A 25,334-nucleotide genomic window follows, 5' to 3' on the forward strand; every position below is an offset into this window, starting at 1 on the left:
ATTTTAAAATACATTTCATTAATAGTTGACATAAACAAAATAAAACTCACAAAAACCATCTTGGTTCATCTCTCCACTTTTCCAACAATCACCAACTCTGGTTTTGTTGAAATAAACTCTTAACTCACCCAGTAAAACGTGATAATCTGCTGCCTCTATACACGCTAAAATGTCTGTTTATTTAGATAGAGTCTGGTGGGTTTGGCATTAATGGAGCTGTTTCCGGTAAGACAAAAATGACTCTTTAATGTAAAGGTCTATCTCTATAGGGATCCTTTACATAATGTTTACACTTATGATAACAATTTGAGCCCGTCAGTGGCAAAAACAAGTGAACTTTTAGTGGACGCAAAATGACTAAGTGGTTACGTTGCGGCCTGTTTTACTGCTGCTTGCTGCAGCGGTCTTGTTTAATACTGTACCAGTTTCAAAAACTGATGTTCCTGTTAGTTACTTACACACGAAAACACGGGAAAATTAGGTCCAGGTTGCAAAACACCAAACATACCCTTTAATATTTGTGCCCTTGTACCTGTTTGAATTGTTACAATGTGTGTATGTGTGCAGGGGGTGGCCTTGAGGGATTCAGTGATCAAATTTCACTTCTACTGAGCAGTTGTAAAACTTGGTGTGTTGTTGATATGTCAGAGGGGGTGTGGTAAAGGAGGGAGGGCAGATTTCATGTGTGCACTATAAGAGCACAGAACTACGGCGAGCTGCAGCGTTGGACAAAAAGTTTTAGTCCCAGGACATCTTGTGAAAGACTGAATGTGAGCAGGTACGTCTCTCTGCATGCTTGTGATACAATCCCATCATGTTGTTCTTGGTGATCTTGCAAACATGCTGTTATATGTTCCAAGTTTTGACGTTAATAAGAAACAACTGCAGAGAGGGAATCCAGCCAAAATTTATCACAAACTCACTTGGTTCCTGTAAAACAGCACTCAGTACGATTAGGATGAAAAAGCTGCACACAGCTGGAAACCAGACAAGGATTTAAAAAATATTTAATCAGGGGGTCAAAGACATAACCTTTGTCTTTCACAAGAGCACAGATGGGGGGGCATTGTGATGGAAAACATTTTATCAGCTGCCAGAATTTTCCGAGGCACAGGGGGGTGGCAAAGCCTGCTTCCAATTTTCTGATTTGCTTTGTCTGTGATTTAATCTGTTTGTTTCTGTGCAGCGATCCACTCAACAAGAACTACAGCAGCCATGAAGTTCCAAGCTCTTTTCTTCCTTCTGCTCCTCACCTGCATGTACCTGAGTCTTGCCCAAGGTGAGTGGAACAGATCAGATTTGATTCACACCAGAACTACGATACTGTAAGAGCAAACTGTGATTAGATTGCAGACAGATTTTTTTTTAATTAAAGTACTCAACTGTTGTAGCATTTTATGTAAGCCAGCATTTAAAAATATGAATTTAGTTTTTTGGGGGGACTTTTGTATATGACTGTGGAGAATATGTGGAGTCTCACTTTGACCAAATTTGGTTAAATTATGACTGCAGCTGTATTTCACAATCCACATTCCTCTACAAGCTGCTAAATCCTCTCTTTCAATGAGGTGAATTATTCTGCTCAAAACCATTTATTGTAATTCTTCATACCAAAGTGTAAATCTGTCTGGGCACGTTATTATAGACCGCTTTAATGTGGTTATCTTTTGCAGGGTTTGAAACAATAGAAAACAACACATTACTTTAATTAAGTAAAAAACTGATTTTCATAAATATTCCCACTCAGCAAAATACAGATGGGGAGTTTTGAATTAAATTTATAGTTTCTTTATTGATACATCAAAATTCAAGTCCTCTAGGTTTTCAGTGTCAGTACAGCCAGTCCTTCAGTGCTTGAGCATCGCCACAAACATTTCTGAGTCTTCAAAAAGCAGAGGAAACCTAACTTCGCATCGGAGGGAAGGAGGGGCACATGCAGATTTGTTGCAAAGAGTTCAGAGTTAGCTGATCGGACTTGAGGGAGAAGGCACAGCATGGAAAACGAAATTCTTATCATTTTCAATAAAAAAGAAAAGAAAAGAAAGGTAAAGAAGGAATATGACGATTATCCTATTTAGAAAATTGCTACGTTTATGTCCAAGAAAACATAATAAGGCTACATATGCAGGTTTTCTTCACCCAGAATGACTATTTGCAAACCCTGTGACCCAAATACAAGTTAGGTGAGTAGTTACAGTAAGCAGGGCTGGAGCCAAGATTTTAGAAATACTAGGATCATGAGTCAAAGTCCCCGCAGTGCAATACCCACCCCCAGTGCATTTTACTTACTTTAACTGCACTGTCTTAAAACTTTATTTCCCACTGTGAGGGTCTAAATGCTATTTTAATGCACACTGTCAAGAATAAAAAGAATACTGAATTGTTCAGCTGTTAGCCTTTGCCTAATCAAATTTAATAGTAAAATCGTTTTTTTTAAAGTGTAGGGTGTTAACACTTCCCTCGGTTTCTAAAATAAATAAAAAACTCCCAAATAAAGATACCAGAGACATGACCTCACTGTCCTCGATCATAGCTGTAACCCTGATGGTAAGATGGCTCTACTTTTAGATTATAATGACTAGCCCAACTGGTGAATAAAAGAAATGACATCTTTCACTTTTGTTATTTGTTAATGCCAAAATAAATCCCTGGCACTTGCAGATGGGGAGATGTGAATTTCCGAGACGCTGTTAGTTTAGGCGCAGATCTTTGCTTATTGTGGTTTTCTTTGATACAAATATAACAGTTGCATCATATACGATTGAATTAGTGGATTTGGGGACCCATGATTATGTCTGTCCAGTTAATATTGAGTCAACAGTCCACAAATTACAAATATGATCATATCAGGACTAATTACTGCTCACTCTGCTCATTTTTGTGCCAATAAAAACAGACAAACACATTAAGGCTCAAATTGAGGGTCAGACACTGTTGAAACTGAGCTCCATTGTTTTCTCTTCGGCCCCCAAATGGAGTGAACAAATTGAGTGATTGCTCCATTTGAGTGACATTTTTCAGCGAGGCGCTTTATCTCTCTCTAATCCGCGGTAACTTTATCTCTCTCTCCAGGCTCGTATGGCAACTGCTGCCTCGGCTACGTTACGGGGATGAAAGCGAATGTGAGGAAAAACATTGAAAGTTACAGGATGCAGGAAACAGATGGTGACTGCAACATCAGAGCTGTTGTGTGAGTAAAAAATGTTATGTCCTTCACTGCTGGCCCTTAGCGAGCCTTTTGTTTCTCCTGCATTGTTGAAACTTCCAACTATGATAAACTGGCAAAAGTTAATGGAAAAAGAAACAACCAGATTATTGATCCAAGCTTAGAGCTGCAGTTTTAAGTGTGCACACTGTCGTCTTTGATTTCATATTAAACATACTGATATGTGCAGGTTCCTGATGAGGAAGAGGCCGTCACACAAAAAACAGCGGACTGTTTGTGCCAATCCCAATGACATTTGGGTCCAGGGGCTGATGGATAGCGTGGATAAGAGAATGTAGAATTAGGTAAAACGCACAGACACACAGACACACAGACACAGACACACACACAGACACACAGACACAGACACAGACACAGACACAGACACACACACACACACACACACACACACACAGAAAAACTAATCTCTGCGTATATTCCTCATCATAAATCTTTTGTCTCTGCAGACCACTTACAAGAAGACAACAAGAGAGGAATGGGAGAGAGGGCAGCAGATGTTTCACCTCCCTGTCAGGCATCATATATCACCTTTAACCACATGGATTATGTTTCAGTAATTTTGGTATTTCCTGTTGCTGACAGAGAATGTAAATGTGCACGGTTCACTATAACACGAACCACATCCTCAATGTTATATCCAGTATAGCAAAATTCGTCTATATGAGCCATCGCTTTGATTCTGTTCTCGTCTCTGTGATATGTAGCGCCTGCTAGGAATGAGCCACTGTTTGGCAGCTTTGAAATGTACTGGCAGAGTGTGTTTGTGCGCATGTGTATAAGTGTGTGTGATGTATATGTATAGACCACTTTGGGGATAAGATGAGAGTTTTTTTAATGTGACAGATTTCCATATTTTTATATTAACATTATAATTGTACTGTTTGTGTTCCTGTATCAAATAAAGATGTAATGTAACCACACCAATGTGTTCTACATCAGTTCTGCTCTGATTTGGTAATGCCATGGTTTATTAAGTAAATAAAAATGCCCCATTCCTCCCTAATGACATTTTTACTGGATGTCCATGAAAGCAGGCGTAGCTTTAGTCCAGTAATCTCTCACTCAGTCTCCATTTGGCATCAACGTGAGTCACTAATTGACTACATGAGCCGTCCGTTAACACTTTAAAACTTGGCTCTCGGGACAGTTGGTCCGCAAAGCTGGTTTTTATTGGCTTGATAATAATGTTGGTGGTAAGGGATTGAATTGAAAGTTAAAAGTCTTCCAAGTCTGTAAACACTCTCAGCGGTCCAGTCCAACAAGTCTGGATTAAAAGATAAGTTTACAGTTTTTCAAGTCCCTCTTTAAACAGTACTCAGGTGGCCCTATGGACGTTCAAACAGGTTTTGCTTGCTGTAATTTCCCCCCTTGTTCATGGCTGTGAAGTGATCCCCTCATACAGTAATTTGGACAAAATCTTAATTTAGAGTAAAAATGTATTCAAAAAATTATACAAAGCGGTTACCTCCAAGTTCCTATCAAGAACAGCGCACACAGCACACTATAGATAGCAGCTTCATTATGTTGTGCGCCAAGAAAACAACCAGTGCTTGTATGCTTGTAGTGCACCTGACCCCAGGTTATCTCTATATCAGTTAGTTTGTAGGTATTTAATGAAACAGCTTTGTTTTACCTGCTTTGAATGTTATCAGCTCATTAAAGGACTGTTATCAGTTGTCAGTGGGAACATAGATTTGAGGTAGTATGGCTCTACTCTACCTCCTACAATCATGTTTGCTGTTAGGCAGCAGCCTCTAGTGGCTGTAATTATGAGGGGTAACAGGTGACGCAGTATGAAGAGCAACAAAGTCCCAACACATTCTCACTCCGACCTTGTCACATATAGATGTTTGGTCATGGACCTTCCATATCCAGATACGACGTCCAAGGTACCCTGCGTGTGTTGGTTGTTGACGTTCTGGGACAGCGTGTCAAGTTCTGCCTGTTACATGCTTTGTCTTCTTTCAAGATATACTTCTGTTTTCACACGAAATTTGCCATTTACATACAGTCTCTTTCAAAATAAAAGCACTATGTCAGTACAAAAATGCGCATTGACGTTTGTTTTCCTTCAACAACTAACACACGTGGTTCAGTTTACGCAACAAAATCATGTGCTTAGGGTTAGGAAAATAAGAGAACGATCTCCCGGGTGAAAGTTGGTGTTTGTTGGACCCATCCACCATCCCTCCCACGCACCCTACTCCAAACCTAACTTTCGTTCTTGTCCCATCGCCTTTCCCCCTGACAAGGCCAAGTGCCGCTAAACTATAATGGCAACCGTCCACGTATCTTGCCGATGTTAAAGGATGGCTCTTTCCATCAGTGTCTGATGCGGCAACTCACTACCCAAGCGCCAGATTTTGATGACTTCAGAATGAGACCAGGTTGCCAAGTCCATGTAGGCAGGAGGTCAGAGTGGATGATGGTTCAAACAAACACAGGACTTTTACTCAGGACACCGCTGTTTGTGTCCCATGTGAAAATAAAAGTCATCGCTGACTTATTCTCAGTGACATACCGAAGTTAATTTACATAATGTATTTAACCTAAGTCATACACAAGTTTCTTAACTTACGTCACATGCATAATGTACTGTATATGAGCTTGCATATAGAACTCAAGTTAAGTAACAAATGTCTTTAACTCAAACCATGATCTTCTCTCAAACCTAACCGAATAGTTTTGGCACCTTAATAAATGCAACTGTGACCGATTCACTACCTTGTGTAGGCACACTCTGGTCTACTGGTAGGTGCAGTTTGCCCTGTCTGAAGCAACCGATAACATTTGATGGGATGTTTCATGAAAATCCATCATGCAAGCTCAAAACTGAAATATTAAAGCTGTTGGATCAGGATTTTGATCCAGGGCTCCTCAACAAGGACGAGACACAAGATTATATAATGACGCAGGACCCACTTGATATTAAGTAAACAATCATATTACTGAAAGCAGCTGGCACTCAAGAATACTGGGGAGCTGATTTATCTCACTGTCTTGCTAGCACTTCATGTTTGTTAAGTGTCTTCAAATGTTATTCACAAGTCAGGGAAATCATGGTGGCCTGGGCAACAACATGTACCGTCTAAACCACGATGTCCCTGGCTGGACTCCAGCTGGGGGCCTTTGTTGCACGTCATCCACACTCTGTCTGTGTTTCCTGTTCATATCTTGACTATATACTGTCAATAAAGGGCAAAAATTCATAAAAACTTAAGCCCTGTCCCAAATTCACACTGCATCCTAGCAAGCACTATGATCTCTTGTCGCAGTACAGGCCTTACTGTCTTGCAGTTAAAAACCGACATAAATTACCATTCTGTGCTAACAGGAAATCACATAAGATGTGCTAACAAACACATGTCCGTCAAACTGCAACTTTGAAGATTCTGCCGGTTAAACTTCATAAACAGACAGCAACGTGTTTTCCCGAAGATGTAATACTTCTTGTTAGTTTTCTGAGGTAATTCTGGGGCTGTTTAACCACCATCCATCTGCAATTACTTTTAATGTCCTCCAGCTGTGAGCAGCTCTTTCATTTCCTTTGTGCATTGCATTGTGGGACAATGGTAAACATCAGCACTACTTTCCAAAATCGAGCATTTCTTAAAGGTCCAGTGTGCAAGATTTAGTAAGATACAGTGGCTTCTGTGGTGAGGACTGCAGATTGCAACCAGCTGAAACGTCTCCTGGTTAGAATTCATTCAGTGCTTATTGTTCAGGAGGTTTTTTACTGGGAGCTGAATTATCCGCAGAGGTCTCTTCCTCTCTGAAACAAACAGCTCTTGTGATTTAAACCGGTAAAAATACTGAATAAAGCAGCTTCAGGTTTAAAAGATTGGTGTTTTACCAACGCTCTTGTTGCGGAGAGGCTGCTAACTACAGTGGCCAACACAAAAATGCGAATGGTCCTATCTAAAGACAATGTCTGGGCTACTGTAGAAACATGGCCATGCAACATGGTGACCTCCGTAGATACGAAAATGTTACAAATCTTGATTTCAGGCAATTATACACTAAAGAAAACACACTTTCTGCCAATATATCCCCATAATTCCCACACTCTGGACCTCCAACTGTGCATGTTAACTCATCTTGAGTTGACTTTTCTGGTGTAAAAACATTCAAACTCATCTTAGAAGAGTATGAAGGATAGATTTAGAAAACAGAAAGATAGGCAATCTGCCATGTTAGCACATTACCCAACATATACGATCATTTTTAGGTACTGAATTTAGGATTTAGAAATTTGACCTCACAAACATTCCTCAGATGTGACTGAATTTTATACATAAGTTTTCGTTCATTCAAAAAAAACAAACAGATTGTGGAAAGGAAAAGGCTTCGGATTGTTCTCTGTGCCAAACGAATCATTTAGAAACTTAATCATATCTGATGTTGGGGCATCTCTTGTGGGAAAATTCTGTGCAGATGTGACTAATCTCCTTCCCAACAATGTTTTCGACGATTGCCCGTGCCTGCAAAACAAACGTTATTTTGTCTGGCAGGCTGAAATCCTGCCGATAACATTAGTTCTGCAACATTCATCCAAAAGAATCAGTGGCTTCAGACACACTTTAGAGTGATCGAGTCTAGGTCTCTCAGACAGTAGTCATGGGACAGAACAAGAAACCAGACCATGACAGAAGTTATGTGCAGGTGTTGACAGCTGTCCTTGTTTTTCACACCATGAAGCATTAACAAAACGCTAATCAGTCACTGGAGTGTCACAACTGACCCTTTTGGGTAAAGAAAAGAATGACCCAGTTAATGTGGACTGCTGCTGACTCAAGCCCTGAAGCGGTTTCCCTCCTTCTCATCTCTCTGGCTCAGTTGGTGGAAGTTTTTATAAGATGCCTTTGAAATAAGACAAGACCTGCAGTTGCTACAAGAGAGACGTGTTAGATCTCGCCCCACCTGTGCCCCATTTGAAGACATTCATGCTTTGTTTCATGCCTGTCTCTGGAACATCACGCATACTGTGGCTTTTGACATCCCCACTTTCTGATTGCAAACACCATGGCCAGTCATGCATCGATAAATGTAAACGATTACGGTTCAGTTGCCTGCTCTGTGAAAGTGTGAAAGTGAAAGTCTTTGCAGCAGCAGTATTTATCCACTGGTGCTCAGGGTCAAGAAGTTAAGTCGGGAGGTTGACTTTAATTATCATACAGGGATGGATACGATGGCATAAACACATGTTCTATATAATGTGATCCATTGTAAGAGACCCCCAAACAGCCTCCTGCTGATGTTGTTCTCTCCTGCAGTTGAGAAGGAAATTGTCCATAAAAGGCAAAGTGGTTACTCTTTCGCAACCATCTCAACCGTGTTTTTATGAACTGAACAGATCTGTCATTTATCCAGAGCTCAAGGCTGCTGTTTCACTGCCAAATGTCATCGCAAACAAATGCTGACTTGCTCTTGGGTTTAATATCTTGGCTTCCCACGATGATCCCAGAGGCTTGGTAAAGGTAAAGATGAAGAAAGAACATGTGAATGTGATAGAAAAGCATTAGAAAAACAAAACAATAGGTGTTTCATGGTTGAAATATCACTCACCACTTTTTAATTTCATTCAGACGGGTTTGTGACTGGATCAAAGACAGCATTGTGTCATTGAGATTTATTTTATTATCCTTTGTGGCACTGACATGAGTAGTTAGGAGACAAACAGAAACAGATAAACACGTAAAACTGATTCTTTCCTGAGTGATGTTGAAATAAATGGTTTCGTTTATCTGACCTGATTTAAAGGTTTGATTTCAGACTTTAAATACTTAGCTTAAGGTAAGCCTCTGTGTTTAATGAACCTCACTGACATGTCATGCTCGCTTACCTTTGATCGCCTCAAAGTAAATGATTTACTGTTGAAAACAACTTCACTTTCCCTCGATGTATCAGCTCCGTTCATGCATGAACTCCCTTTTTGAAATCTGTTTTGAAACAGGAGCTGCAGACGGACACTGTTGGTTGTTTCTTTTTCATTTCACTGTCATAAGAAACATTATTCTCTGCATCCTTAATCAGTTTACAGATGATCCTGCAGTTGGGATAATAAATTTTAACAGTGATTTTCACACCGGTGATGTTGAGCAAGAACAGGTTTCCTAAATAAACAGCAGGACTCCTTCTTGGCACTCAAGGAGGCCTTGATCATTTATCCCTGTCCGCTCCTGCCCACACAATGAGAACACATTCCTATTTGAAAACAGGCTGCGGGCTCAACACGTTATTGCAAAATATGATGCTTATCATAGTGCCAATCACTAATTTCAGCAGGTGCGTGCACTCACTGGCAGATTTGGCGCCAAGTGGTGGGGTGATGGTAATAGGCAAAGAGTGATGCCTGGCTCAGAGAAACTGCTGTACCCCCGAGGAACTCACAAGCAAAAGGTGAGGTGAATGTGAAGTGGAGAGAGAATTGGAAAGTTTGACATCACAGACTGGAATTAAATAAAGTATTGCAGTCTTAAAAGAACTCACATGTTCATGTTTCGTAACTCTGTAGAATTCACAAATGCGTCATATTTCACCATCAGCTCTTTTACTGAAAGATCTTGAGGTGGCTCCAACATCCTGCTAACTGGCTCAAAGGATGAAGTTTTTTTTTAAAACCTCAGGGCTTATGAGGAAGCAAGAAATCATTTAAGGTCCCATTTAAGGAAATCTCTTTGTAAACGCTTGAAATCTTGGCTGGAGTCGTGCATGCAGCAGAGAAAGTCAATATTGTTATCCTGCTGGAGGGAAAGATGAAGAGATATGAGAGGAAACGGTTTAAAGTCATTGTTTGAAAATGCTTTTATTCTGATTCACAAATGTTGCCTCCGTCAATGCTATAATTATTAATACAGAGTAGCATGAAGTTCATGCCAGTGTCCATGAAGCACTGATTAAAGTATTGCCTTAAAACATCAGCACATACTTAGATATTTACAAAATAAGATTAAAATTGTGCAAACTTGAAACAATCTGTGTGCTCCAGACTTGTTGTGACAATCTTAAAATGTGCATATTTGCAAATATTTTTTAATAAATATCTACAATAAACAAAGGCATTTTAGGCACCAGTTCTTGTTTAAACAAACAAAAACCCAGTCTTAATCCAAACTTGCGCACCAACGCTTGATCAGTGGCCCTGGGTGTCAGATACAGATGCCCCGAGGCACCCTTTAGAGATGCGCCGGGGGTGGCTTTTTTGATGCTCCAAGCAATTGCTGTAGTATAAAGAGCGAGAGAGTGTAGTGCACTAATCACATATGTTACATGATGTTTGTAACAAATGTATTTATTTTAAGCCAAACCATGATGTTTTTTTCCGAACCCATGTGTTTTTGCTGCCTAAACCAGGGGGTAGGCAACCTGCAGCTCAGGAGCCTCATGCAGCTTTTCTCCAGTGGCTCCCTGTGACTTTGACAAAAAAAATATATGTAATGAATAACAGCTATTTTTTAATGTTTAATTTTCATTTATCATTGTTGTATTCCTAATGTGATTCTTACAATTTCCAGTTGTATAAATGTGTAGCCGATACACTGAATTAAAAAACAAAGTTCAGACATCTTGTCAACGATGTGCGTCATATGTCTACGGCCTGGCGCCTTTTCCTAAAATTTGCCAAATCTCAATAGCAATAGTTAGTCTCGAGTCTCCTTAGTGAGGCTAGCTATTGATTCCAAATCCAAAAAAGAAAACATAGATTCAACAGGCTGTGTTTTGCAGCTCCAGACAGATTTTTTTTTAACATTGTTTTGTCCAAAAATGGCTCTTTTGATAGTAAAGGTTGCTGACCCCTGGCCTAAACCTAAGGAAGTAAACCTTGAAACAAGTTTTTTTAACCTATGTAGGAAGTTTATTTTGAAAAGAAACAGTATGTATTTAACAAATGGAAACTGTAAAACGGAAGTTTATTTTGAAGTGTAACTTGACACAGTGTCCCTGAGCATCAAAAACTAATGCTAGGGGGTTATCTAGGGCCACTGACCAAGTGTTGGTATTTGATGAGTTGAGAGAGAATGTGTTGCAACAACTAAAGAGGGCTGCAGACTGGTTTTACATTTTGTCTCTGGCCTCATGTGGTCCTAACTATTTTCTATGCCTCATGTCATTTTCCCAGGACATTTTTAAACAGTGCCAGGTTTCATTTCTCTAACCCAAGCATGTCCCCAGTGTTTATCTTATTAGGATTACCTGTAGCCCCGGATTAGTTTGGTAGATTTATGCTCTGACTAAAAGGGATTGGAAGATGCTGATAGCCATACACTGATTGATGAATGTTGTGCGTCAGTAAGCTTTTGTTGGTGAATAATTAGAACACAAAGCCATTGGTAATTACTTGAGATGTGCCCTAGTCCATAAGCTATAATTGACTTATACCGTGGGACAGAGAAACCCTTCGGCTCCGACCTCAAATTCCTTTTGTCAACATTTCAGCCCAGTATTGCACAACACAACTTGAGTATTTCTCAACATGTAACATAATGCCTCAGCGAGTACAGGAGCCTGAAGTGACTGAAGGAGTATCAGCATGCATGGACACATGTGTATGTGATAAAGTGCAACAACTAAAGCAAGTCCACTCCAGTTATTTCTCTTTACAGCAGAACACAGACAGCTGTAGGAGTTTGTTTGGCCACAGGTGTCACAGACCACGGCTTTGGACTCTCGTACTCTTCAGGGTTAAGCGCTGAATAACCAACAGCCTCCACTGACCTCCTCTTCTGGACCCGATGGAGAAGGATCCGGTAGGTCCCAGTCAAAGGGCTCCTACAGTCTTTGCAGGGATTGTTTTGGAAATGGACTGCCACAATACCCAGATCTGACAGCAAGCTCTTCGCCTCCTGCTCCTCCACACACAAAGCCTGGTCCTCCTGGGCAAAGTGGGCCGGTGACAGGGGCAGCATGGCATATGGACCAGGGTACTCAATCCCCTTCAGCCACGTACTGTTTGTAATCTGCGTTAGAGTCGAGCGATCGATAGGCACAGGCCGCAGCATGCCCTTAATGACCAGCTGGCACGCATCGGGCACATACGCAGGAATACTGTAGGCCCCCTGAAGGATGCAGCGCTTCAGCCTCCCCATGCTCTCCCCGTAGAAGGGCATGGTGGCCGTCACCATGAAGTACAAGAGAATACCTAAAGCCCAGGTGTCTGAGTAGCGTCCAATGTAACCTTTGTCCTTAAACAGTTCAGGAGCAGCGTATGGTGGGGAGCCACAGAAGTTTGTGAGGAGCTCATTGGGGCCGGTCTCTGTGCTGAAGCCGAAATCTCCCACCTTGATGCAGTAGCTGGTGGTGTAGAAGATGTTCTCCGCCTTCAGGTCTCTGTGGATGATGTTGTTGTCATGCTGAAATATCACAAGAAATGGAAACATTTTTAGGGGATGCAAGGGTTAACAATCCAAATTAAACAACAATAATAACTTCTATGTTTCTGTGTGTTCATTCACCTTTTTCAAAACATTGTAGAAATATCATTACATCAATTATTATAATATCAGTGGTGAAGTAACTAAGTACATTTACTCAAGTTGTGTGCTTAAGTACAATTCTGAGCTACTTGAATTTCCAGTTTCTCCTATTTTATACTTTTACTTCACTACATTTCTGAGGGCAGTGTGCTTTCATCACCACATTATGTACCTTTAGGGCTGCAACTAGTGATTATTTTAATTCTTGAATAATTTGTCGATTATTTTCTTGATTAATCAACATGAAAAATGTTGATCCTTGTTTCCGGAAGCCCAAGATGACGTCCTTTAATGTCTTGTTTACTCCTCAACCCAAATATATTTATTTCATTGTCACAGAGGAGTAAAGAAAAAGTTACTTAAGCCTATTAATCGATTATCAAACAAGGTGGTGATTAATTTAATGGCTGACAACTAATCAATTAATCATTGCAGCTCTATTTATCTTACAGTATAGGGACTAGTTACTTTTCCAGTTCAGATTTTATACAAAAACATATAGTAAGTTTCTAAAATACAGCATGTTGCTAAAGATAATTACACCAGCAGTTTTCAGCCCCACTAGTTTGTGATTCCTGACAAAAAATGAGAGTATAGTTTGGGCCCATTGTCACATTTCAGATGTCTATAAGTTGTTAGAAGTTCCACCAAAGAGAGATTTCTCCTCTTAACGTCTCACTAAACTCCTAACGTTTCACTAAAATAACTACAAGGCCCAAAGAGGAAAAATTATCCGGATTTTTACACTGAACATACAAATAAGAGAAAAGTCAAGAACAAAATAAGTGTATGTTTTTTTCCTTTCCCAAAATAATCATCTCATGGTCAGTTGGATTATCTTGTGACTCTTGTGAGCGATCTGACCCCAAGGTGGGTGGTTTCAGAATAGATTTTGAATCCTGTTATTGGTGTTCAAGTCACTCATTGGATTAGCACGTGAATACTTGTCAGACATGTTCTTGACATATGCTCCCCCTAGACACTGGCCTTTCTGTAGTTCCCTGGGTGAGGACAAAGTATTACAATGAGGCGGCATTTAGTCTCTTTGGCCCTCGCCTCTGAAACTGTCTGTCAGAAGAGCTGAGGGCATCACAATCTGCACATACCTTCAAAAGGAGCCTTGAAACTCACCTTTTTAGCTTAGCATTCTCTTAATACAGTTTTTTGTCATTTGAAAAATGTATCTTAATTTTGAATTTGCTCCCTTCTGGTACCAGTATTGTCTTTCTTTTGCATGACAGGCAATATGTAAATAAAGTGAACTTGTTTGGGAAGCTACAGGTTGGGAACCACTGGACTAAACTATAATATAAATTAGTTAAAAGAGCTCCACCTCATCCAGCTACAATAATTAAACGTTGCCAACACACTGATGCATCAGTATCAACAATCTTATAATGTCACATATAACACCAATGTTTTACTCACAGGGGCCATTTCTCTGCAACATAATTACATACACTTTTGATAATTCAAGTAAAATTAGCTGAAAATACTCATGTACTTTTATGTAAGACTTTCAGATTGCACTTTCATATTGTTATTCTGGTACTTTGATTTAAGTAAAAGATCTGTGTTCTTCTTCCAACATGGATTAGTATTGTTATCATTAACACAAGACAACAGCTGAATCCCAGTTTGTTATGTTTTCCGATGTTGCTTGCAGCAGTGATCTTATAATCAGATGGACGACAGAGTCCTTAATTATAGGACGTTCTGGTGGCCTCTGGGTTTAATGTTATCAGTGACTGAGAAAACTTTGCTGCATGTCATCTCCCCTCATTTCCTGTCACCTCTCTAGTGGCCTCTATGAAGATAATAAACAACTATCCCCCCAGAATGCTCTAAATATACTTCAAATTGATGTAGTTTAAGTATTTACAGATTGAGAACTTGATTTCAAACTCATCTCTTCACCATGCTGAATAACTACATCATATGAATTATGAATGCCTCAGACATGGATATGAGACACAGGCTGAGCTCAGTGTTGTTGAGTGGATGATGATTGATACCGATGCTGGAGCTCACCATGTGTTTTACAGCAGAGATGATTTGTGCAAACACCAGCTTGGTTTCCAGGTCGTTCAGTTTCCCCCTAGTGGTGATTCTGGAGAACAGGTCCCCACTGCTGCCGTACTCCATCACCAGATACAGCTTCCTGCTGGTCTCCATCACCTCGTACAGACGCACTATGTTGGGGTGGCACAGCTTCTCCATGCAGCTGATCTCTGAGGACATCAGCGGCTGGCTCCTCTTATCCAGACGCATTTTGTCCATGATTTTGACAGCGACTCTCTCTGAGACAGAAGACGAGGGCAGGATTAGATGTCAATGATGGGTTTAGAGAGGGTCTTACAAGGCGACGGGTCAAAATGAGGACAAACATACTTAAGAGATTTAAACACATGAGACTGTTAGATGCACATTAGGGGAGAAGGCTAAAGGAATGTATTCCTGGCATCTAATTTAATTGGGAGATTGTTGCAGCATTATTTTTTAAAGTATGACAAAAATGTGGAAGAGAACCAAGAACCCCCCGACTGTCCAACCTGCACACACATACACATGTGTCATTTTCATAAAGGCATTTCAACAGAAAACAAATGCACTGCAGGGGTCGGGGAAAATCTAGGGTGATCAGAAAGGTTTATTCAGCGGGGGATCGGTCTGCTGACATGGGAATTATTCACAAACCCCTGATATTATTTGCACAATGTCAAAATTAAACAACGTCAACATCCACATAACAGAAAAGGCTAAAGGTTTCCTGCAGGAAGGGAGGGAATGTGCTTCCTTCCTTCATTAACTTCAGATTCAAACATTAATTATTAAGCAACCCCTGTTTAACGCACAAGCCCAAAATAAAATAGGTACTGTTCTTAAACCTTTTTTTATCACAGTCCTGATCCTGGGCTCTTCTGAAAGGAACTCTCATCTTTACTTTTAAAAAGATGACAATCATATTGTGATATTGAGCCAAATTTACAGAGGTACAAACAGCTTAAAATTCCTTTCTTTGTTTTATTTCTACAATTTTCTTTGATATATTTTTTATACAAGGGGACCCCGAATAGTCGACTATTCGATCTAAGCAGCTTGAATCAACCGGCAATCTCAAAGTCCAATCATCATAGTGTCGGGAAAATTAGTCCATTATTCCATCTAGGTTATATCAGGGTGCTGAATGTCTACATTTTACAAGGAATTGCTTGGTTTCTTCCAATAAATCAGGATACATGATCAGAGCACTCACATTAGAATGTATCACCAGCAGAGTGCTAAAAGTTTTTTTGAACTTATGGACATTTCTTGTGTAGAAACAGCTATTTGAAAAGCGAATGACATGTTCTGTCCGTCTGTCTGTCTATTAGTCCCCACGCTTCATAGGAATGAAGTTTTGCTGTAGGCCAATGCGGAGGTTAGCCCCCCTGGTTCCATCATCAAAAAGTTAATGGTATTTTTCCATTGGATTTTGGATAATTGCAGAGAATAAGCTATGATACAAACAAATGTTTATCATACTTTAACGTTTCGTTCAGCACAGTTGCTTGAGTCAACATCCCGACCACAATGAGGCTGTAAAGCTGTGTTAATGACGTTCTGTCGTCTGATTTAGCCGCTTGTTAACATTGCCTTTTCATTATGACAGAAAAGCTTTAAAATTCACGAGTAGGGTATTTACTGACATTTTTTTTGTGAAAGTCTCTTAAGCTTGTGTTAACCACAGATCTTTTATTCCAGGCATCTAATCAAAACAAAAAAACTCAATGACTTCAAGGCGAGGGAACCAGAGTGCTGCAAACTAATTTCTGGGTTTTAGGACTCATTCCTGCACCACTGTATTTCAGTGCTACAGAACTAGGCAACCCTTACACACAACCAGGGTGTCTACAGATATAACCAAGTTAAATTTAAGACTTTTTAATACCTTTTTAATACCAACTTATATGAAATTTAAGACCAAACCTGCAATGGAAATAAACATCATATGTAAAAATGTGTGTGTAAGCGCTTACTTGAGCATGTATGTCACGCAAACACACTGATGTCAGTTCAAAATGAACAGTAAGGAAAAATGACATCAGTTGGGTGAGTTTAAGTTTAATGTGTTTAATGTAAAACGAAAACAAAATCTCATCGCTGTCATAAATGCTATTTATTATTGCAATTCTTCGGTCTGTCCAATGATTGTGAACAGTCATTGAGTCTGTCAGGCTGGAGAAATTTTCAAGGTAATGTGACTGAAAACATGAGACCCATCGAATCTGAATTTAAGACAATTTAAGACTTTTTAAGGACCCGTAGACACCCTGACGACAAACAGCTGTGGATGGATAATAAAATAAATTCTAATGCCAAGTCAAGAAGACCAAATGTTCAATTGGGAAAAAAATGGAAACCAGTATGACAAATGAGAATATGGATTCGTGAGCAGAAAAAAAAACATGATTTGACAATCAGTGACCGATAGGTGAGACTCGACCAATCAAATTTGACTATGTATAACACAACTAATTCTTACTGTTGTGTTTTGCGTGCATTTCTGGGACAAAATAAGCAAAAGTCTTTGGAAGCTTAGAAGTATTGTTTTCAAGGTGGAGTGAAGATTCAACCGGATGCCATAGGAAAACTGCTTGCTCAGGGTTACGACACAAACAACAAACATCTGGGATAAAACCGCACAACTAACTCATGATTTCTGACCTTTCGTCAAGGCGTGGATGCCCAACCTGACCGTGGAGAAATTCCCCTGCCCGACTTCTCCACGCAGCTCGTAGAAGCCAACTCTTCGCCCGAGCATCAGGTCATTGACCATCCTCTCGTTGTGGGCCATGTCGTAGACGACCCTCTCAAACGGTGTCTGCCTCATTCTCTCCTCTTCGGTCAGCTGTGGGATGGCAGATATGGCGGGGGAGGCTGGGGTCTTCTTGGGTGATTTTTCAACAGCTGGAGCTTCATCTTTGGATTTTTTGCCCCCTTTCTGCTTCGGCCACAGGCGGGCTTTGATGGCTGCCGTTAGGGAGGAGAGCCAAGTTAGTTATGTTCTGGACCGAAGAAGTCTTGCAGGGTTCAGTGTGTGGCTTTTCTATGTAGAGAACATTGGTAATGAGATTGACCTCCATGAGAACTCACTTTAGCCTGTATGTTGTAAAACGTCTGGCCTCTTTCGCAACAGTCCTAACCCGGTTTTATCCCTGCTTTGAGCTTAATTTAGAAGGTGTTGGTGTCTGTTACGAGATGGAGGCCGAAAATAACTACATTTTAAGTCAATTTGCAAATATGTACTAATGTAATATCCTTGTTTCAGACATACAGTGTACGAATGAACTGACTTTAAATCTATTCTCCAGATGCAAAGGGAGCTCTCCTTTTACATTCTATTTGACAAAAACTTTCCACACCTTTGGGGTGTCGATGTTTGGACAAGTATCAGCTTTAGAGGTCTGGACAGATGCTGATATCATCAATTTCAACATGTTTGCTTTTCCTTATAATGATAGACAAAAGCAGGATGTGTCAAGCGTTCCTGTTTTCTTCTGTTCTGGGAACACGCAATCTTATTCTTTGCAAGAAGTTCCTAAGTCTCAGCACATTTCTTTTTCTTTTCTGGCCAAGGTATTAATGTTTTCCAATCAGGACAGTACTCTGAATTTCTTTTTATGTACAGTTTATATCCTGTTCTTTTGTTTGCACGGGAAACTGTTGATTAAGGTTACAGCATTACACAATAGCAACGAGCAGCAGGGTCAGATGTAACATTGTTCATCCGTCAAGGCTTACGGGCCATGTGGGCGTCTTGTGGAGCGAATACAACCTCTTCAAATGACAGCACGCGAGAGGAAATGGTTGCTGAGTTTAATGAAGTAGACGAAGGTCAATAACAAGGATAACTGACGTTAAACTTCTGCGAATCTACAGAGCAGTAACACTGCACCTCCTCCTGGTCACTGTGTGCTAAATTTAGCCGCAGGTAGGCTTAAAGCGACTGGGATTAACGGCTTCTTTTAGAAACCGTATTAGTGGGTCTAGTCAGTTTGAAATGGATAAAATTCGACCACATAATCATTTCAAACCTTTTTTTTTTGCTTTTCTTTTGTTACTGCTGCACCTTGTTGCATTGTATTCACTGTATTGTGTTCTGAACATGTTACGTGTTGCTGTATCCATTTTAACACAAGTACTTAGAATTTACATTTACATTTATCCTGTACATGCTACCTGCTACTGCTGCACGATGTGTTTGTGGAAATAAATCACCTACAAGTTGTGATTTTAAAGAGAGATGTTGCCTGTTCTTGCTACTTAAGGTAAGGATTAGAAGTTATAAAACACAGGAAATGGCTGTAAATAGTCATGTTTCTTTACTTAAATGACAAATTGAATAAACTGTCTTTGACGTACGGTAGCAACCCTAAAAAGGGCCCTTAATAGATTCGGGCCCACCCAACTTCCTTCAAATTTCACTGCAAGGTTTTCTGAAAAGTTGGCAACTCTGTTAAGTTGCATATACTGACCTGTAAATAAAACTGCCTTGTCAAGTTAAAGCAATTCAGGACTAAACTTGGATGTAGCCACACAGCCATTTTGCAGTTTAAATGGGTTAAAAATAATATGGCGTCTTTTTTAAAGGGTTTATGAGTAGTAAATATGCTTTGTCTTGGTGATTGGCAATAAATATTTTACTGGTGTCTTACAGATTGGTTAGAAGCCATTAAGAGGAAGTAGTTTGGGGTTGCCAGGTTGTGAAGAATAACTTTGGCTGGTGTGTTTCAGTAACAATGCAGTATATTACTGGTAAACCACAAATTAATGATAATATAGTGTTATGAATTCATTAATACAGGTTCACAACAGACCTTTTTCACAGCAGATATTACGGCTTGTCAAATTAGGAACAGCACAGGTGTAATTGGTGACATTATAAATAACTGCATTTTATTTAGGTGAGCTCGTTCCAGGGTGCTGGTATTATGCGTGCCAGCTAACTGTCATGGCTTACTGGGACACTTAATGGGACTGAGCGAACCAGGACATGTCAAAACGTCTGCCATGAAAAAGGTCTACTATCTATGCGATTGCTGAGTTAAAGAACTAAATGGACAAAGCATTTGTGATGCTGTCAGGCAAACACAAGCAAAGGGTTTATTCATGACTTGGTAACCTCAGACTTATTCTTCTTAAAGGCCAATAGCTGATCTATAAAGCATGGGTCAGTAATTTATTAGCCATTAGTAAAGCCATGAATTCCAGATTGCAAACCCTTTAGGAAAAATGTCTTATCAGAAAGTGGTACCCACATTTGAAACAATACTTTCTGCAAACTCTTCCACACATTCACAGCGACAGACATATAAGAAAAGTATATAAAGCAGATGAGTTTACCTGGGAGCTGTGGGTCCTTCATGTCTGTCCCTCAGGCTCACCTGGCTGTGACTGAAGATGTGAATGGAGCCTTGGAGGACTAAATCGCTCCTCACAATCCTATTAGTGTGGTGTATTAGTGCACTGCTCATTGGGTTATCTGCCATGGACTAAAACAATGGAAATGCTGCATACACACTTTTGGAGAATAAACTCGCACTAACTCAAAACACATTCATATGACAAATATTGCCAGCAAATTAAATTTTTGAAACATTACACATATAAGCTGTATAAAGGGAATTCAGGGAGTTCTGAATATTTAGTATGTTAGAAAAATATCTGTTGGAGGCAGTGGCGTAAGGTAATCAAAATGGGCCCCAGTGCATGCTGTTGTGATGGGCCCTAATGCACGCTAGTTACTAGTTATAAGGCGCACACATACTACTGGCAATTGCTTATACAAAGGAATCTTATTTGGGGAGCTTTGCTACTTTTTCTTCCTGTTTGTTTCTCTTGTCTTTTCTCACTGCTGCTTTTATGTTTAAAAGGCATGACTGCTCGCTGGACATGCAGATGCTCAGCTTGTCAAGTCACAACAGATTTTGCGCCTAAACTGTTTACTGTATTGTGTCGTCTTGTCACATGATCAAATAGAGACTTGGCATTAGACAACATCAACATACATGCTACCCAAAAGTCATCGCTGCATACCTGCATCTGACAAAAATATCAAAGAGAATAAGAAATTAATTGTTGAACTGAATTGTTGTTGTTTTTTAATATATATTGTTTATTTGGTTGTTGTAAAATAAACATTTAATTTTGTTATAGATTGCTACTGACTATTTTACCCAGAAAAGAAAAGAAAAGAAAAGAAAAGAAAATTATGACGGAGATGGGTTAGCATTTATAGCAAATGGCACCATTTTTAATTAAATATGAGGGTTTTTTTATAAACACAGGTGTAGTTCCAAGGTGGCAATGTGAGATAGAAGATATAATTCCACTCAATAATCTTACAGGTTTTACAAATAGTTCTTTGCTATTTAGCTAATTAAACTTAACAGTTGTTGAATACAGATGTGCTCAGGTTGGTGAACATCGCAATCGCAATAGCTGTGGCATTTCAGACCAGAAACATGACTTTACATGACATCTGTAAGACATTTCAGGTGAAGTCTGGTAAACTGAGACATCAGGTAAAATGGGAAAAATAAGGTTTAACATCTTGGGCTCATTAAATGTTACCAGCCAAACATGTTGCTGCATTGTTTTGACAGATATCCTTTACATGAAACAATCATTTGACTGGTCTGAGATAACTAGGATGGACAGAGCCAAAAATGTCCCCAACCTTTCAAGATAAGCCACGTGGCATGTTGATATTGCATTTTATTAACTGTTTGACTTTTAAACAAAATATCTTAATGATACACTTTATTTTTATGAGAAAGGGTTTTAAGTGAGTATTGTGTTTTTAGGCCACCAGGTACCATGACTTAAGCTTTAGTGTGCCACCCTGTGATGTTACAGACATTGAGTATTTTTGTCACTCAAAAAATATTAAAGATAATGCTGTGAGTCCATGTCAGCCACAGTAATCTTGCCTTATTGTTACACGCAAACATGCATTATAGACAATATGGCACTAAGGAAGCAAGCAGCAAATGGACAGGGACAGCATGGCAGAAAGTAGGACAACCATATAAGAAAACAAAGAAGCATGACTGTCACATTTCACCTTACCAGCTGACTCATTTTACCTGCCATTACAGTGAAGCAGAGGTGCTTGGTAAGTTTGAACATCTAAAGTTTCTACATTTTCTTACTTGGCATCATATTTAAATTAGACTACAGACATAGGATATATCAGAGATAAATAGCAAGTAACACTTTTAGGTGGAAATCTTAGCAATCTATCAAAGGTGTCTTAAATTACCTGACTTCACCCTAAATAAATTGCCACCAGTTTGTCCTGTCAACTTTATAAGGTGAAAAACTGGTGGTGTTGTGTTAATACAGCTTGTTTCTGCTGCCACCAAGTGGACAAAAAGGTGAAATAAACCGAGTAAAGCTGGTCTTTATACAATGTCATTTTCTCACCGGTTAAAGTAAATGAATAACATTCTTCATCCACTGTCTTGTTTGCAAAATAAATTAAAATATCACTTCCACACCAACATCCATGGATGTTACAATATTCCCTCACTATAGAAGCCTCAACACAAGTAGCTTTGATTGACATTTACTTTTATCCAATAGCCAGAGCTGGCCTCACATTCTGTCCAATCACAGACGCAGATTAGTTGGCGGGAGAGGAAGAGGCGGGACATCAGAGTGACTGACTGACGAATCAGCGCAGGCTCCTCACCAAGAGGCCGGAAGCACATGCTGGCGCGTTGCTGTTAATGTTGTTGTCATCAGTGGCATGTTTCTAGAAAACCTCTGAGATTTGTGTGTTTTTTTGAGGAATAACGAGCGTGTGAAAAAGCGGAGAATGGCAGCAACGGTGGCTACACCTGTCACCCCCACGGAGCACGACCCGGACCGGTGTGGGAGCGAGGAGGAGAGCCGCGGGGCCGAGGCGGAGGAGGAGAGCAGCCAGCAGCAGACAGGCCCCGCGGCCGCCGTGAGCCACAGCCGACTGTCCAAACTCCCGCTGGCCCGGATCAAAGCGCTCATGAAGACCGACCCAGACGTGTCGCTGGCCAGCCAGGAGTCCGTGTTCATCATCGCTAAAGCCACGGTAAGAACACGGAGGACGCCCTAAAATAACACAGCATGCTCACTCCCTTTAAGTAGCCTGTATTCCCATTTAAAATCAAGCTAGTCAGTAACATCATCAACCTTAATTCGTCTCTGTCATGTATGATCAATGTGTTAAGTTGTAATATAATGTCTAAATATAATTAATATTAAATTATTAAATATAAAAAATAAAAATATATATTTTAAGGAACACCCTCTGCTTGTTGCAAGCATTGTGGGGGGGGGGGGTTATAATTTCTAAATTTAAAAAAAAAAATCAAACTAAATAGTTAAAGTGAGAACCTGAGTGGAATGAATATACCAAGGTGAACCAGGTGACAAAGTGTTTCCTATAATTGACAAAGAATAAATGAAAGTCAACAATAATGNGGTTATAATTTCTAAATTTAAAAAAAAAAATCAAAGTAAATAGTTAAAGTGAGAACCTGAGTGGAATGAATATAACAAGGTGAACCAGGTGACAAAGTGTTTCCTATAATTGACAAAGAATAAATGAAAGTCAACAATAATGTTGTGTGCAAAATCAGGTCTGATTATCTTTGGGTTCATTTGGACTCATGTCTATATTGATAGTTATATCAATGGGAAAATATCAGTTATTCATCTTCAAATGACAAAACATTAATATGTTTCTTTCTTTCTCTCAGGAGTTGTTTGTTGAGATGATTGCCAAAGATTCCCTGGTGTACGCCCAGCAAGGGAAGAGGAAAACGCTGCAAAGAAAAGACTTGGGTAAGAGCTTTGAAGAAACTATGAATGCAGTTTGCATACATGCAGAGTCAAAAGGAGTTTAAGATGCTGTTCAGCAGATGGACTCTGAGGTTGGTTTAGATCAGTGGTCCCAACTGGTCCAGCAACAGGGTCCAGATTTCTCCGTAGACAAGAGTTCAAGGTCCACACAGTTTAATATGTTCAGCGTCATACTTGCATTTGGCCTGTTTGCTGTCTCTGTCAAGTAGCTGTCTGATAGTCACTCACTCTACAGCAGGAAACAGTACTTTAAAATAAAATCTCTGTGCTGAAACTTCACTGTACTTCAAAATAAAGTTGTTGTTTTTTTACAAACTTGACATATTTGCAAGTCCATTCAGAGTGGAGCATGACTCAGCAGTTGGGAGCCACTGGTGTACATGGTGTGAACATATAAATTGTTTCTCGGGAAAGTTGATATTGCTCTGACTTTTTTAGAGGACATTGTTAACATATTCGCTAGGGCTGCAACGATTAGTCAACTAATCAATGACTAATCAGCTATTAAAATAATTGGTGATGACTATTTCAGTAGTCGACTAATTTGTTTGAGTCATTTTTCATATAAAAGTACCCCAAAATACTCTTATTGTAGCTTCTTACGCTCAGATATTGGCAGCTTTACACACTCTCCCATGACGGTGAACTAAAACCCTTTGGCGTGAGTACGAAGCAAGACATTAGATGACGTAATTTTGGGGTTTGGCAGAGACAGACTGACATTTTTCAACATTTTAACACATTTTTCGATAAAATAATTAGTTGACTAATCGAAGAAATAATCGACAGATTAGTCGACAGTGAAAATAATCGTTAGTTGCAGCCCTAATGTTCACTTGGATGTTGACAAACCCACATTTATTAGCACAGCTGTATAGAAACCTGAAAGGTCTGGTAACCAGTTTTGACTTTTATATCTCTCTTTTCTTTTGCCTCGACAGATAACGCAATAGAGGCCATAGATGAATTTGCATTTCTTGAAGGTAAGCCGTGGCAAGACTTTGAAACTTCAAGGCGTTTTTATGTATAATATTCTCTTTTTATTGATTTGTAAAAGCAATATGAACGTGAAGGAAAAAAAATCAATCAGCTGAGCATGAACACCTTTTGTATGTTTCGATCTAACGTCCTCATTACATTCTGCTAACAAGGATGTTGGATCTAACATACAGTCTGCTCAGACAGTTCTGTGCACGTATAATAAAGACATTTTTTTGTACCACAGTTTGTGCTAATTCTTCTTTCTCCTCTCTGTAGGCACACTAGATTAACAGTTGCTTCAAAAGACAAGACAATTGAATATCTGCAACCATCCAAGAAAATTTCTGTTCCGGGGACACGATTTGTTGTGACATCTTTCTCGTACTTTTTCTAAATCAGACTCTCAAATTGGATATTTATAAACACTTTTCTACAATGTGCCATCAAGACGTTTCATACTTTGAAGACATCCGTGGTAATGTGTACATTTTTTGTAAATATTTGTGAGATACTACTGTACAATGGAATAAATGTAAGTTTTAAACGACCCGTTTCGTCGGAATGAAAGTCAGTCTTCATCAGTTTGTCTGATAAATATTGTCATTCTGTGTGTGATCAGTGTTAAAATACCAGTTCTTTAAGGGCTTTTGACATGTGGGTGAAAGTGGACAAATAAAACAAATGTACTATTGCATTAAAGAGAAAGAAAACATTACTTTATCAGCTTTACTTTATCAAATCCACACAGGACTATCATGGTAATTCAA

General features: G+C 39.6%; 3 protein-coding genes across 4 annotated transcripts; 2 read left to right on the top strand and 1 right to left on the bottom strand.

Moving 5' to 3' along the window:
• The first annotated feature begins 670 nt into the window (after nt 1-670).
• Nucleotides 671-4,146, top strand: ccl25b (chemokine (C-C motif) ligand 25b). 2 transcript variants are annotated; one of them, XM_050054652.1, is made up of 5 exons: nt 671-778; nt 1,187-1,279; nt 3,073-3,190; nt 3,396-3,510; nt 3,673-4,146. In XM_050054652.1, the coding sequence occupies exons 2-4, from the start codon at nt 1,216-1,218 to the stop codon at nt 3,502-3,504; spliced, it is 291 nt and encodes a 96-aa protein (XP_049910609.1). In that variant the 5' UTR covers nt 671-778; nt 1,187-1,215; the 3' UTR covers nt 3,505-3,510; nt 3,673-4,146. The 2 variants fall into 2 exon arrangements, with proteins under 2 accessions (XP_049910609.1, XP_049910610.1); XM_050054653.1 differs by having other exon boundaries at nt 732-770.
• A 5,719-nt stretch (nt 4,147-9,865) lies between these two features.
• Nucleotides 9,866-20,209, bottom strand: LOC126396495 (serine/threonine-protein kinase NIM1). Its single transcript, XM_050054637.1, has 4 exons — nt 20,086-20,209; nt 17,407-17,712; nt 14,731-14,999; nt 9,866-12,576 (listed from the first exon to the last, which is right to left on the bottom strand). Exons 1-4 carry the CDS (start codon nt 20,105-20,107, stop codon nt 11,824-11,826), a joined length of 1,350 nt encoding a protein of 449 aa, XP_049910594.1. The 5' UTR covers nt 20,108-20,209; the 3' UTR covers nt 9,866-11,823.
• A 2,233-nt stretch (nt 20,210-22,442) lies between these two features.
• On the top strand, nt 22,443-25,134 carry pole4 (polymerase (DNA-directed), epsilon 4, accessory subunit). The gene is made up of 4 exons (XM_050054650.1): nt 22,443-22,813; nt 23,484-23,568; nt 24,528-24,569; nt 24,844-25,134. Exons 1-4 carry the CDS (start codon nt 22,565-22,567, stop codon nt 24,855-24,857), a joined length of 390 nt encoding a protein of 129 aa, XP_049910607.1. The 5' UTR covers nt 22,443-22,564; the 3' UTR covers nt 24,858-25,134.
• The last annotated feature ends 200 nt before the right edge of the window (nt 25,135-25,334 follow it).

This window comes from Epinephelus moara, chromosome 10, assembly GCF_006386435.1.
Source record: "Epinephelus moara isolate mb chromosome 10, YSFRI_EMoa_1.0, whole genome shotgun sequence".
Taxonomy (NCBI): domain Eukaryota; kingdom Metazoa; phylum Chordata; class Actinopteri; order Perciformes; family Serranidae; genus Epinephelus; species Epinephelus moara.